The sequence below is a fragment of the Leiobunum rupestre genome, chromosome 8, assembly GCF_980474605.1.
Source record: "Leiobunum rupestre chromosome 8, qqLeiRupe1.1.hap1, whole genome shotgun sequence".
NCBI classification, from domain to species: Eukaryota; Metazoa; Arthropoda; class Arachnida; order Opiliones; family Sclerosomatidae; genus Leiobunum; species Leiobunum rupestre.
Genome location: NC_143391.1, coordinates 18,902,572 through 18,918,165, shown reverse-complemented (window position 1 = coordinate 18,918,165; position 15,594 = coordinate 18,902,572). Strand labels below are relative to the sequence as shown.

The 15,594-nt window shown below is 37.2% G+C and overlaps 3 protein-coding genes across 4 annotated transcripts in view; 1 reads left to right on the top strand and 2 right to left on the bottom strand.

The window, feature by feature from the left end:
• Window positions 1–15,594, bottom strand: part of LOC149932622 (N-acetylneuraminate lyase-like) — a 91,390-nt gene that overhangs the window by 59,847 nt on the left and 15,949 nt on the right. The window lies entirely within an intron of this gene.
• Window positions 2,735–5,109, top strand: LOC149932624 (uncharacterized). Of its 2 annotated transcripts, none has more exons than XM_090155103.1 (8): window positions 2,735–2,840; window positions 3,687–3,791; window positions 3,853–4,004; window positions 4,062–4,150; window positions 4,219–4,338; window positions 4,644–4,733; window positions 4,820–4,933; window positions 5,006–5,109. In XM_090155103.1, exons 1-8 carry the CDS (start codon window positions 2,806–2,808, stop codon window positions 5,069–5,071), a joined length of 771 nt encoding a protein of 256 aa, XP_090011229.1. In that variant the 5' UTR covers window positions 2,735–2,805; the 3' UTR covers window positions 5,072–5,109. The 2 variants fall into 2 exon arrangements, with proteins under 2 accessions (XP_090011229.1, XP_090011230.1); XM_090155104.1 differs by having other exon boundaries at window positions 2,736–2,832.
• On the bottom strand, window positions 5,140–8,685 carry SMC6 (Structural maintenance of chromosomes 6). Its single transcript, XM_090155102.1, has 3 exons — window positions 8,603–8,685; window positions 5,593–8,540; window positions 5,140–5,527 (listed from the first exon to the last, which is right to left on the bottom strand). Exons 2-3 carry the CDS (start codon window positions 8,522–8,524, stop codon window positions 5,247–5,249), a joined length of 3,213 nt encoding a protein of 1,070 aa, XP_090011228.1. The 5' UTR covers window positions 8,525–8,540; window positions 8,603–8,685; the 3' UTR covers window positions 5,140–5,246.

Sequence of the window (15,594 nt, the reverse complement as noted above, 5' to 3'; positions counted from 1 at the left end):
GTGTGCAAAAACCCGATGGCAAAATACGAATATGTGCGGATTACAAGAGCACAATAAATCCACAATTAAACATCGACCAGTTTCCTTTACTAAAAGCTGAAGCAATTTTTGCACGGTTGGCAGGTTGTAAATGGTTTTCCAAATTAGATCTTTGTGAAGCATACAATCAAATAGAACTAGATGAAAACTCCAGAAAATACACGGTGATAACCACACCTTTGGGACTGTTCAGATACAACCGTTTGCCACAAGGAATAGCGTCAGCTTCAGCAATCGTTCAACACCTTATGGACATGATTCTCGCCAACATCAAATGGGTCTCGCCATTCCAAGATGACACTCTCATCGGAGGAAATGACAAGGCTGACCATCTTAGCATTTTGGACGCAGTTTTTCAAAAATTCCAAGAATATGGGTTGAAATTAAAAAGAGAGAAATGCCGATTCTTAAAAAGAGAAATAGAGTTTTTGGGACACAAACTAGATGAACAGGGAATTCACCCTCAAGAGGTAAAAATGAGAGCAATTATGGACGCCCCTGTACCAAAGAATGTCGAAACATTACGATCTTTTCTTGGATTACTAAACTACTACGCTAAGTTTCTTCCCAACAACTCAACGAGATTGGCTCCATTATACAAGCTCTTGCAACATGCTACAGCGTGGAAATGGCAAAGCGCACAACAAAAGGCATTCGACTGTGTAAAGCACACCCTCAAATCTTCTAATATCCTAGTCCATTACGACGTAAATAAAGAACTGACATTAGCATGTGATGCGTCTCCAGTGGGGGTAGCAGCAGTAATATCGCACATCATAAATGGTGAGGAAAAACCGATCTCATTTGCGTCCCGTAGTTTAACACCGGCTGAGCGGAATTATTCGCAACTGGACAAAGAAGGACTAGCTCTCATATTTGGAATTATCAAATTTAAAGATTATCTATACGGAAAAAGATTTATTCTTTACACGGACCATCAACCACTGGTAACTCTTCTCGCTGCTAATAAACCTATACCCCAGATGGCGGCTGCTCGAATACGGCGTTGGTCGTTAATGTTATCAGCTTACTCTTATGAAATAAGATTCAGAAAAGGTTCTTCCAACGCAAACGCCGACGCCTTGAGCAGGTCACCATTACCGGTTACGCAACATAATACACCAGTACCTGCTGAGTATGTGTTCTTGGTGAAGAATATAGCACAGGCAGGACCATTGACACCACACCAACTCGAAGATGCATCAATAACTGATCCAACACTTCGGAAAATTCGGTTCATCGGCACAATATCCAGTAGCATTGGCAGAATGATGTTCACAGTACAAACACCGCATGGTGAAATTCGCAGGCATCAAAACCAATTGCGTCCACGCAAAGAAGGCCCTATACAGCCTCCACCGATTGTTCCTCCACCAAATCAACCTGTCCGAGAGCCTGGCATACAGAAATTCACGCCCAGTGTGGTTGTAACACCGACTGTCTCAACACCAGTTCCTGCAACTGGACTCCAAACAAGGCACACACCTGCTGGATCACTGCCTCCAGTCACTCCACAACCGACGCCTTCTCCACATTTTATGGCTCAACGCACTCCAATCCGATCTCAAACTCCGCTTCGCACTGGCAACCCTGCTCCTTCTCAGATCCAAAGAAGATTGGATTTCCTACCTCAACAACACTGTCCGGTTGTCACGAGTTCACCCGCACCATGTGTACCCTCATCACGACCTATACGGCAGAGGAAGATTCCCTCCCGATATAGACACTGATCCATCATTTTCTTTCTATTTTACCCTCTTAGCATTGTAAAAAAAAAGAGGGAAGTATTGTAATATTCATTTAATACAAAATGTAAATAACCTAACAAGGGTTAGATGGCGCCACCTCTAAGGCAAAAAGAGATATTAGGAAATATCGGGCTGAGGTGGGGTCAACGGGGTCTCGATCGAGAAACGGTTTGAAAGAATTTTTGGATTGCCTCCATAATTCGTCTGTTGGTGACATCACCCAGATGAGATCCCATTGATTTTCAATAGGATCTCATCTCACTGACATCACGATGTTCGTTAGCAACGAAGTTACCAACCTTAGCCCTTAGCAACCACAGCGTATCGAGGCAACCTTTTATAGCCTAAAATTTACTAACCTTGAGGTGGGGTTACCAGAGATCCTGGCAGTTATAGAGATGCGAAACTCCCTATACCCTAAGCAAACCAGTTTTCAAATTTTTGCCGATCGCAGCGACGCCTGTACGTGGGGAGTAATCGCAGAGATCCTAGGATTGTTACCGTTGTTTACAATTTTTGCGTCTCTCAGCTTGAAACGGGCGCTTCCTTCCGGCCGAAGGGCGGCGCTGATGCTTGCATTTTTTTGTCAGGTTTTCGACGGAGTTTCGCTGCTTTTTTCGCATCTCTATAACTGCCAGGATCTCTGGGGTTACTTCGGAGATCGCGGGGACGGATAGCGGAAGCTAAGTTATTCACTCAAGTGTTCTTTCAAATTGTTGTTAACATTAAAATATTATATTTAATCAGTCTGATAATTAGCAATGTTAGTACACAACAATTTCACTAATAGGAACTTGGCCTACCAAGCCGAAACGGCTTTTGCGCAGGCACTTACAGATTTAAAAGAATCACTCGCATGAAGCGAAAGGTTTTTATTGGAGCTGTCATTAAGACACCCTTTTGAAACAAGGTGGCTCTACATAAGTGAGCTCAGCTGACATAGCATACTTTATCATTTCAGAAATTATTTGAAAATTTATATAAAGTTTTCTAACAGTTTTCTATTACTGTTCCTATTATGGCTGAAACCTATGTTCCTATATCAGTTACAGGGTCATTTTGCTCTCTTTTTTTACTTACTTTGTGTATTATTCTGGTTCTTTTAATTTACTTCGGCTGTTTTGTTATATTTTTGTATATCGTACTTCCTTGTAACAAAGCTCGTGCACAAGCCCTTGTTGCTTTTCGAGCGTTCCTGAATAGTTATTCCAAAACTTTGATTTTATTTATTTGCTCAAAAAGTCATAATGCGGCTTATGTTTGAGCATCGGTACGGAATGATACAAAATACAAAAAAAAGCAATGAGAGAACAAATGTGGAGTAATTACATATGAATAATTAAAAACGACCAAAAATTTTAAATTTTAAATTAAAAATAACAATGGAATTAAAATTAGAGATAAGAGGGCGGCTGGGCCACATAAATAACTATATACTTTGTTCCGAAAAGCATTTCATTTAGACACTGTGACTAGCTCCAATGGTAAGGAATTCCAGTCAGTGATAACGTCATAGTCAAAATAGTTGAGACCGTGGTTAGTGTGAACACGCTGTTTATTTAATTTAAGGGAATGGCCATGGGTTTGGGAAGAGTTAACAGAAAAAAAATCATCAAAAATTATTTGATTTATTTAATTGAAAGGTAAATTACTGTAGAAGTCATGAAGTAGACTAAGGTTATTAAGGCGATTACGCCCAAATCCCACTCAGAGAGTGTGGTTTTTATAGTAGAACCAAATAGACTATAACCACAGGTTTGGGTTATTTTTGTCTAAATGTAAAACCGAACATTTTTCATCTTTGAAAGGGAGACCCTTGAAGTTACTCATGCAACAATAGCATTGAGGTCAGACTAACTTTTTTACTTGTAATTATTAATTTTTTTTTAATCTTTCCAGTGGTTCTGCTCGTTCCATCTGCTTGGGAAAATGTAGAGGACCATTCAGGTTGGCAGATGGCCCATTCATAATAATCATTTATCTTCTTGCTCTGACTACATTTCGGTAAAACAAAATAATTGGAACATATCAATAAAAGCTTAACAATGTTTTTATTGTTCATTAGGTTTAAGAAATTCCTTTCCCAAACATTGCCCAGCTCTTTACTATATAAAAGACAAATTCTAACTATCCTTTATTATTGTTACTGCATTCAACTAAAAATGAGTACCAAAATAATGATGATTCTCACTTTGTTATTCTTTGTAGTAGTTTTAGGTGAATTTAAATACCCTGTATATTTTTTCTACCTCTTAAAAAAAAACTTATTTTTAGGAGACCAAAAAGTTGAAAGATTGGATCCGATGAAAAAATGTGTGGATACTTACAGCAAACAAACGCTAGTGATGGACTATCATGAATATGTAACTGCTTAAAATAAGGATAACCATTTAACAGCTCAATACAAAAAAATGGTTAAATTCTTTTGCAGGCTTTTAAATGTTCATTCGTTTGCATAGTTGATGGATATGGAAATAAGTCAACCAGTTTCCAACAACCAGATGGAGTTCTTTGTCACGAAGACCTGCCAGAATCATATGAAAACAAATGGGTCAGTAATAAAAAATTATTTCAAAAATAATTAGACAGAGCCATGTCTCAAGCTATTTGATTTTGATATTGTTAGTTAAAGAGGTCAAAATTATTTTCCTTACTCATATAAATATCTTTCCCGTTACCTTATAAACTAGCAGAGGTTTCAAAGCAATAGTTAGTGTAGGTACGCTAGTGGTTATCTGTGGCAGGGCTAGCCACAGCCCTCCCACGCAGTTTAAATTCCCCTGTACCACTGTTAAAAGGGCCTCAGGCCTGTTGAAATTCAGTTTATAAAATGTAAATATAGCTTATTATTATTAGATGTGTTATAAGGGGCAGTGCGTCACAAAAGAAGCTGTGGATGCCTGTAAAGAAATAGCCAATGGAGAAGAAAATATTACCTCCGTAGTGGTGAGTTTCTTTCGTAACCAGGAAATCAAGACCAAAGTTAATCACCATCTGTGTCCCAAATTCTGAGAATCAAGGTTTTATTTCAGTATCAACTATGCAATATTGTTTGTCTTGTACAAGAAAACAAGTTACCCCATGGTCAACAAGAAGAATACCAATACCATAGATTTTTCAATTCATCAGAATCCTGTTTCAAAAGGGTATTGATAATCATTACAAATTCTAATTCTTTAAAAAAATTTATCCCTATAAAAAAACCAAACTTTTTTCAGGACAAGTTAGGAAAATGTTCAAAAATAAGAAGCTGCATGGTTCCAAAAACTAAGCAATTTTTCTAAGCAACAAAATTGTATTAAAACCTAATAAAATCACTACATCATGAGTATGATTGAAAATTATGCATTTTTATTACAATAAAACAAACGTGAAAACCTTGACTATCTTATATCACAACAGTAATACAATATACGAGTAGTTACAGTGTATACAATGTAAAACCAATATAACTATTTCTTAATTACCCCCTCTCTCAGGATCCGGCATCATACAAATTTTCGCCCTCTTTTCTCTATCTTCAATTGGCATTTCCAAGGGAGTGAGAAAAATGAACTGATGATTTGCGTTTTCATACGCCGTCTCCAGCATCAAGGCCATGCTCATACGTCTGTTCACCATATCCATGAAAACATCATATTCATCCAAGATTCGAAATGGGGATTCCATTGCATCCCAAAGTGCAAGTATGAAACACACAGTTGAAAAAGATCTTTCTCCTCCAGACAGAGACCGCATATCTATTTACATGAAAAAATTTTTAATATAGTTCTAATTTAAATTAAAACCTTTCACTCATTCTTACCAGTGTTCAATTTGGCAATATCTTGAGATGGCTGAACTAAGAGTTCCAAACTTTCTTTCTTGTGGTTTATGACTATTTTGCCCTTATAGTTTCTAGTAGTTAGAGATGTAAGAAAAAGGTATTTGATGCGCATCTCCATCTGTGTTCTAAATAACTTAAGAGCTTTAATTCTCTTATCTAAGCTTGCCTTAATGTTGTCAATTATTTCGCAGTATTGTTCAATTTGATATTTGATAGAATTATATTGTTCCTTCGCTTCCATAAAGCGAGCTAGGATCTCTTCTTTAGAGCCCCTGGTTTTCTCCTCACTCTCTACATGTTTTTGTAATTCCAACAGTTCTCTTTCTATCGCTTTGCTAGATTTTAGCGTTTCAACTCTTTCGCAAACTGCCTCCGTATGATCAGCAAGGACTTTGACTTCTCTCTCTAACACCACCAATGAATTTTGGAAATCCACTATTTTTCTTTCTTGTTCTCGGATTTCTCTTTCGTTAGAGCTTTTTTGATTTGTCAAACTGTCTAATATGGCAGCTTGCTTCCGGTGTTTTTCTTTTAAAGGGTCGCAAGTTTCATGGAAGTTGCCATTTTTTCCTTTAATTTCTAATATTTTCCCTTGTAATTCAGCATATTTTTTTTTTACTATATCGTACTCATTTTTAGCTGCAAAGAAATTTTCTTCCAATGAGTTCACTTTAATATCTAACTCCTCAAGTTCCTGTTCCAAAATTGCAAAATCAGGTGGTTCTGGATCTTCAATGTTTTTCAATTCATTAATTTCTAAGTTTAATCTGTTTATTCGTTGACGGATTTTGTTCAGTTGAGCTTCTGTCGCTTTACACTCTTTCAAATTTTGAGATAAAATGTTTTGAGTTTCCCTGATATTTTGGACAAGCTGTTCTTTTTGACTAGTGAAATTTGCGATCTCTCGCTTTAACTCGTTGATTTGATCTTCAACAGTGGAGGTTAAGTATCTCACATTGGTCTTACTAGAAGAGTAGAATCTAAAGTTGGGTGCTGGGTAAATTAGATCTCCTCCAGCCGTGTATGTTTTGCCACAATGAGGGGGAGGATTGCGCATCATCAGCTGTCTAGCAGTTGGGCTATCTGGGATGAGTAGCACGCTTTCAATTTCGCATTGATCAATTAGACAATTGGCAATGACTGGATCTGATATAACAATAGATTCCAAAACACTTTTATAAGTGTTGCTCCGTACTGCGTGGTTCTGGACATCATATATCTCTTCCGCGTACTGAGATACTACAACAGGTGGTTTACTGCCTTCCAATATTGTCTTCTTAAATATTTCCAGTAAAACTTTTTCATCTTGATGGTTATCACAACAAAAAGCTGAAAGAATTCCACCCACGCAACATTCAATAGCCAGAGCCATGGCCTTATCTTTCACTTCAACAAATGCTCCAACTGGTCCTTTAGGTACTTTTCTGAATTTCCCTTGTCTAGCTGCAATTTCTATGTTCTTCAAGATATCAGGAATATAAGCCCCATATTTTTTGAACCGGTTTGTACGACTAGCTTCAAAGTTTGCTAGTAGTCTAGATGAGTTTTCAATTTGCCGCTGCAAATTACGATCTTCTTGTTTGTGGTTGAACAGTTCAGACTCATAATGTTTAACCGAGCCTTTAAGTTGTTCTAAGGAATTGTCAGTTGTGGTCAATTTCGCTTGCAATTCCGCTCTCTCGTTCCCCAACTTCTCTAATTTGTCTTCCCTTTGTTGCCGCTCTTGGCTATAGTCTTGGTTTCCCACTGACTTGAGTTCTTTAATTTTGTTGGATAAATCCTTTCGTTCTGAATTTATTGAATTTAGATCTCCTGTTATTCTTCTAAGAGACAGTTCCTTATTCCTTTTGTCTTGTTTCAAGTCTGCATCTTCTTGCTTTAGCTGAGTGAATACAGGTTTAATTTCGTTCATTTCATCTACAATTTTTTGTATTTTTTGTTCAGTTTCATCTTTGTCATTTTGAGCTTTTTGTACACTTCCCTCAATTTTCTCCTGATTTTCTTGAATTTTTGAAAGTTCTTCCTTCAACTTCTCCAAAGATTGTTTGCTGTCATCAATCTCTTTTTCCTTAGCAATAACTAGTGACCAGACAAACTCTTTCCTTAGTTGGTCAATTTGATTTCTTTGTTTAGCCAAATTCTGTTGACTGATGTAATCTCTCTCTCTAACTTTCATATCCTTTTTCAAAGTTGGTAGCATTTGTTGTTTTGCTTCTAGTCTATCTTTAGCCAAAGATTGTTTTTCTAATGCGTTCTTGTAGTGGTTCATAATATTCTCAAGTTGAGTAGCTTTAATAAAAAACTTGTATTTATCTCGTCCACTAGTGGAATTCAAGAAATTCCTGCTAGTTTCTTGGTTCAAAACTGCGATAGGGTTATCAACTTGTATATTAAACTGGTCTAATATCCTGATTAGCTCTTCTTTCTTATTTGCCACAACACGCCCTTTCTCATTTCTAAGTTTGTAAGTGCTTGATCCATCTATTGAGATTCTCCTCTCAATAGTTATTACAGATCCATAATCCTCTGGCCTAAATGCTTCTGGGCCACAATTATGTAATTTAACTTCGATGATTGAGAAATTCTTGCCATTCTTGATGAAACCCTTCACACTTGTCCCTCTATTAGTAGCATTGGCTTTTCCACCCAATCCTAATACCAAACCAGTTAAAATAGCGCTCTTCCCAGAGCCATTTCGTCCAATTATAAAGTTCACATTAGGAGCAAAGGAAAACTGAAGTTTATTGTGGCACATAAAATTTTCCAGGCATATGGATTCTATAATACCAGCCTCACCAATAGTATTAGATAACGTTAAAGTGACCGAATTGTCTAAAATAATATTTTCATTATCAGTTCTCTTCTTCTTTCTTGGATTTGCTTCACCCCCATTATGCCTTTTCTGACTCATTTTAGGTAATTTTTGTCTAAATTACAAATACAACGTAACTAAACTACTAAACTAAATTAACATTACCGTTAGGCTTACCTCAGAATAGTGAGAATTGGCGCCCAGAATGTTAAAAACAAGCGTGAAGAGTAGACGGCCCGTAACTGACTTGGATTTTCTACAACCACGGCCAACTTTGATCACGCGCTGTTCGCGCTACTACGGCCAACACATTCGTCGAAATTCCGCGAGAAAGGATTTTCCCCCTATAAACTGTACTATAATGTGTAGGAGTTCAGCGCCACGCTCGGTGGTTATATTGTCCCCAATGTAAAAACTATACTAAAAATAATAATCCGCTAGGGGCGCTGACGTCATACACATCTTTTGCTCATAGGTTAACACAGAAACGTCAACGAATGAGATGGCCGCTGTAGCGCGAGAGATGCGCGAGAAATCAAAGTTGGCCGTGCTACAACAAAACTATGCAGTGTTGCCAGTTCCTGAATCTATGGCACGCTAAACCGGACAAAATTCGTTTTACTCTCTCTCGCTCTCAGAATGGTAAATAGGCCCTCTCTCTTATATCGTTAGCTCTCTCCAAGGGCGTATCCAGGATTTTATTTCAGGGGGGGTTTTTGAGGGAAAATTTCAAGGGGGAGGTTGCTGACGGAAGTTTCACTGATTTTTATTAGGCACCCCCCCCCAGTCATCAGCATTTCGGGGGGGGGGGTTGAACCCCCCCCCTTAAATACGCCCTTGGCTCTCTCGCTGTCCCAAATAACGAATATATCGCCCTCTCTCTGATATGCTCTAGCGCGCTCTCTCTAACATCGTATTTCACCCTCTCTCTAATATCCTCTAGCGCGCTCTCACTGACATCCTCTAGCTCTCTCTCTGTCTCTGACATCCTCTAGCGCGCTCTCTAACATCGTCTTCCACCTTCTCTGACATCCTCTAGCGCTCTCTCTGACATAGTGTTTCACCCTCTCTCGGATATATTATAATATAATATTTAATTTATTCAAACTTTTTCAAGTGTCTTTTTAATTTGTCTTCCGATATTTCAAATATTTTCTCCATAATAAAAAGGTCTATTGTATTAATTAAGTATATTTTTCTTCAATTTTATATCTTTCAATATCGTGTCTTATTTATATATGTTACGAAAGACAATATTTTAAATCATAAGTTAAATATTTTTTCAAATTTAAAAACTTAAATGCGACGTTTGTAAAATAATAATAAAATTTTCGGAGGAGCTTTCGAACTCGTGGCTCTTTGTCAACTCTATTTTAAATAATATATTTTAAAGCGAAACCCGTCAAATGACAAGGTTCGTCGAGAAAAATACACTGGTCAAATGTTTAGTACTGAAAATAATCACTAGATGGAAACAGCGTTTTAAATTTAAAATTAGCACTCTACAGATTGATACTGTACTCAGTGAAAAATTTGCTACCAGAAGTAAATTGTACATGTTTTTTATTCAAATTGTAGTATTTTTAACTTATCAATCTCGGCCAAAAAGGACGCAAATTAAAAATTAAGAGTTGCTACGTGATTTGAAGTGTTGAAAGTGTAATACGTCATACATAAACAGAATTTATTAGGCGATAAATGTATCGAAAATGATGATTAAATTTCTGTATAAAATATTTGTTAGACAATAAATAATGCCCTAAATTAAAAATCGAATTACTCTGAAACCTGGTCTAATTATTTATCAAAATAAAACCAACAACAGCCTTTTATCTCATACTGTTATCTCACTTTGTGCGTAAAATTGTAAAAAATTACGTTAACAAAACAGTTAATCAAAAATCGGTTTACTCTGAAAACTGAGGCCCATATTGTAGTTCACGTTTCAGAAAACAGAACGACTTTACTTTCATTCAAACACCTATAAAATGACCAAATATACCTTTTAAGCAGGGTTTCCCCTTAAACGTAATTTATAATCATGGATAAAAATTACTTATATATTTATTTAAATCATAGTTATTTCATAACGACTGCGTTAATTAATCCAGGGTGTAATTAAAACAAACCGCGAGTCGTGAAGCGGAGATAAAGTAAACTTTGACCAAGATCGTTTAGGTTTGGTTTCGATGAAGATAAAGTTTGGTATCAGTTGCTATTCGCGGCTCCTCCGAAAATTTTATTATTATTTTACAAACAACGCATTTAAGTTTTTAAAATTGAAAACATATTGTATGTGCAATTTTTCTATTTTAAATAACTTATTTAAAACGTATGATTTAAAATATTGTCTTTCGTAACCTATAAATAAAGCCCAGTTCACACTATACAATTAATTGGGCCACTTAATTGAAACCAACTAATTGGAATCAAGAAAACTGTACAGTGTGAACAGAAAAAGTTGGAACAATGGTTACAATTTTTCTGTTCACACTATTCAATTTTCTTGCTTACAATTAGTTGGTTTCAATTAAGTGGCCCAATTAATTGTATAGTGTGAACTGGGCTTGAGACACGATATTGAAAGATATCCAATTGAAGAAAAATATACTTAATTAATACAATAGACCTTTTTATTATGGAGAAAATATTTGAAATATCGGAAGACAAATTAAAAAGACACTTGAAAAAGTTTGAATAAATTAAATATCCTACAGTAATTGAAGAAAATTATTTAAAAAAAAATTAAAGGCCTTTTTTATTGTACGTAGCAAATGCAGTCTGAGAGAGAGAGCAAATACGAAATTTGTCCGGTTTGGTGCGCTAGAGGGTGAAAGACGATGTTAGAGAGAGCGCTACAGGATGTTAGTGAGAGCTCGCTAGAGGATGTCAGAGAGTGTGAAAAACGATATTAGAGAGAGCGCGCTAGAGGATGTCAGAGAGAGGGTGAAACACGATGTTAGAGAGAGGGCGCTAGAGGATGTCAGTGAGAGCGCGCTAGAGGATGTCAGTGAGAACGCGCTAGAGGATATTAGAGAGAGGGCGAAAGACGATGTCAGAGAGAGAGAGAGTGCTAGAGGATATTAGAGAGAGGGTGAAAGACGATGTTAGAGAGAGAGCGCTAGAGGATGTCAGTGAGAGCGCGCTAGAGGATATTAGAGAGAGGGTGAAAGACGATGTCAGAGAGAGAGTGCTAGAGGATATTAGAGAGAGGGTGAAAGACGATGTTAGAGAGAGCGCGCTAGAGGATGTCAGTGAGAGGGCGATATATTCGTAATTTGGGACAGCGAGAGAGCTAACGATATAAGAGAGAGGGCCTATTTACCATTGTGAGAGCGAAAGAGAGTAAAACTATTTTTGTCCGGTTTGGCGTGCCATATGAATATCAAATTATCGTATCACAACCAAAAAATTATCGATCTAAAAAAACAAGGGATCAGTTTGCCAGGCGCATAAAAGCAAATTATAGTATCATTTACAATCATGGACAGAAAATTACGGATTTAAGATTTTTAATTTAGAAATAAATTATCGTAATCCTGAAAACTGGTGGTAAATTTTGATTTTGTCGACGTATAACACGACCATATTTCTGAGAAATCAAAATTTTTAATAATGATTGAAATGGCCGCTATATACAGGGTGTCCACTAAAAACGATCCAGAGTTATTAATCGTAAAGCTATTTTTCCTAGGAATTTGATATTTTCATATCCCATAGCACGCACAGGGGGTCAACAGATGATATGAAACTCAATGACCTTGATCCATGTCTTCAAGGTCATTCAAAATCTATCTCGAGAACCGTTGGTATTAGAGAATCGATTCCAATTAGAAAGGCTTACGCCATCGCATTTTATGTCCAAGTGAATTGGAACCGATGCAAATTAGCCAATAGGAAGCTAACAAAATAAACATAAAAAACAAGAAGGTCATAAATAAAACTGTCCAAGAGATCATGCTCAGGTGTTAATAATTTAGAAAGTATTTATGCTAAGGCATCGACATTTTCCGGACAAATTAACTCTGGTATGATATCTTAGGCTATTAAAATTTGGTTGACCTTGAACCATGTCTTCAAGGTCATTCAAAATGTACCTCGAAAACAGTTATGTTTGGAAGGTCGGTTCCAATTCGAAAAGTGTGCGCAAAAGTAGCATGAGACCCAAAAGTGTGTCAGAACGGTATAGTAGATAATGAGAGTTTGTCGCAAAGTAAAAAGGGAAACGAAGAGGTCTTGAAATACGTCATCAAAATCGAGTTACTCCAGCGCCGCCGAGGGAGGCGTTTTAGAACGTATATCTACGGGCGAGTAAATCGAAGAGAGAAAATCATGCCAGACCATAGACTAAATATAATGTTGCTAGCACTATTCCAACTAGTAGGTTATGAAGTCTATAGTGTGGCTAGGTCTCACTAGAAAATTTAATAGGCGCGAAGGTACAGCTGACACACTTTTGGGTCTTATGCTACTTTTGGTGTGCGCCATAACTCTTTAGATCCTAATAAATTTCCACCGACCTAATTTGAGCTTAATCTAAATAAATTTTTTGTTGATATTTAGTCATTGAACATTTTTATTTATCACCTCATCGACTCAGAGCTACTTGACATAAAATGCGATGGCGCACACCTTTCTATTTGGAACCGAGTCTGTAAGCGAGATAATGACCTTGAGGATATGGTTTAAGGTCATTGAGTTTTGTATCGTCTATTGACCCCTGTGCGTACTAAGCGATCTGAAAATATCAAATTCCTATGAAAAATAGCTTTTCGATTATTAGCTCTGGGTCGTTTTCAATGAACACCCTGTATAACGCCCATGGGCGTATTCAGTTTATAGCATCCTGTTCTTGGGAAAGATATGTTCTTTTGAATCGCATTGTTCGGTTGTTGACTTTATTTTGGTTAGATACTTTCAAGAAGTTATTTACTTTGGAGCTTACAATTAGATAAATAATAAAAAGTAAACCTTCAACAATCAAACCACGGAAATAATAGTTCAAATGTTCTACGATTCTTAAATTGAAAAGAAGAGCAATGTCCTTGTAGGAAAAGGCATCCATGGAAGATTTACTCGGTTTCAGAATCGAGTGAAGGATAGCGTGCTTCCGACGCGATAGCAAAGCGCGAAGAGGGCCGTGTGGTAAGTAGAGTTTTTAATTATCAAGTATTTTAGAAATCGATATCTAAGACTACGAGTTTCTAATTTTATTGGTGCTGACCGGATGACCGCACAAAATAACACAAACTCACTTGTTTTTAGTTGTTTAAATAATAAATAGAACAATCAAAATATTTAGTAGATAATATATCACCCTATAAAGTACTAAGAACTTTATAAATATGTTGTTTATTATTTATATACCTTTCGAAATATAGATCCTTAAATTGGCAGCTTGCTCTAATAAGTGGTAAATTGTTATGTAGGGGCTCATTGACCATCGAAATAAATCATTTAAATATTTCACCTGTGGTTTCTGTACTGTTTCTTACTTTCTGTCTCTCATGATTCTAAATACCAATGAACCGGATTACCTGACAACCTGTTACTGTAAATAAGATGGGGCTAGCTCAAGCCGGGCGGGAGTGGACAGCTGCGAAACAGCCTCCCCCTCAATGGGGCACAACCTTGAACCCTGACTGGACTCATCTAGCCTCTAAGATCACGCAATCCCTCCTCGTATTTGGGATCCCTATGGTTAAGCTGAGAATGGTCTTCGATAAAGTTACAACTAGGCTACCCTCCGGGAGAGAGTGTGGTAAGCTTTGTTTGGCTGTTGGTTGTATTTTTAAGCTTTAGCGTTAGCACTGAAGGTTTCTTCGCTGTGCCGTTGTTGTCTTGGAGCTTGGTTTTATCCCCTTCAAGTCCACGCAGGGGGATTCATAAAGTACTGTTGTTGGCAGCTCCCTTCCTTAAGTATTTCATGGGGAGTTCAAATAATTATGAATACGTATGTATTGGACGTCCTGTTTTTCAAGTTTTATTTTGGTTGGACATGCTGTGTTGCCCTTTCATTTGCCGTGGAAGGCAATCTGTAAGTCATGGAAAGGAGTCCCTGGGAGTTGAGCGGAAGTTGCTCTCCGGAGCAACTCTCTGCAATACGCTCCTTTGGTTTCGGACTATGGCGAGACAGATGGTGCGTGCTGGCCGTCACTACATCAAGCGGGTCTCTTTTTGCAGCTCAGTTGCAAAATAGTAGGTCAATCGGTGTCCATGATGGGTTCATAGTGCTGAGTATACCCTGGATTTCAAGTGAAAGTCCCCGTGTGGGGCTCCGTGGTGGGTGGGGAGGGACGTGGACGAACAATTAAGTCTTTCTTATGGCTAAAAACACTAACCAGTCAGAGGTTTTACCAAATCTCCCGTACAAGGAGCACGGAACTAATTAACTTAGGGACGCCTCGCATTCGTAACAATCCGTACAAAACGAATTTTCAGGTTATCTTCCCCCAGTTAATTGGTTCCATTCAAGAAGAATCAAGTATTCATACACCCCCGTACCGTATATTAATACACTGAGAGTTCAGGTAATAAACGTAAACGCCCTAGTACTGAGGGGGAAATAGTGGAAATAATTACTGAAGAACGTATTGAAGATCGGCTGCTGAATATGTCCTCGGAGACGGAAGCTATGATTTTGACTAATGGTAGTGTTAAGGTTAGTTATAAGTTAGATAAATGTTCAATTGTAAAATAAATAAATCAATGTTAAAAGAAAATTAATAATTGCAAGATCGACAACTTAGTATAAAATAAAAACAAATCGAACATTATAATTTCAAGAGAGTAAACAAAGAAGTTTACCAGGGAAAGATAAAACTAACCTACCAGCAATTTCTTATCGAGTATAGCATTATGGCAACCGCTTCTGGACAATTTTCTGCATTCGATCAAACACAAGAACCTTGGACAATATATCTCGAAAGATTAGTACAATATTTCATTGCTAATGATATTATGGAAGAAATGGGTGAAGATGTTGACAACACTGATATTTAAGTAAAGAAAAGAGCAATATTATTGACAGTTATTGGTACAAAAATATATACGCTTCTAAAAAATTTAATAGCGCCAGCAAAACCTACTGAGAAGTCATACGAGGAACTGACCACCGTTTTATCAAATCATTATGAACCAGCTAATTTAGAAACAGTTGAACATTGTAA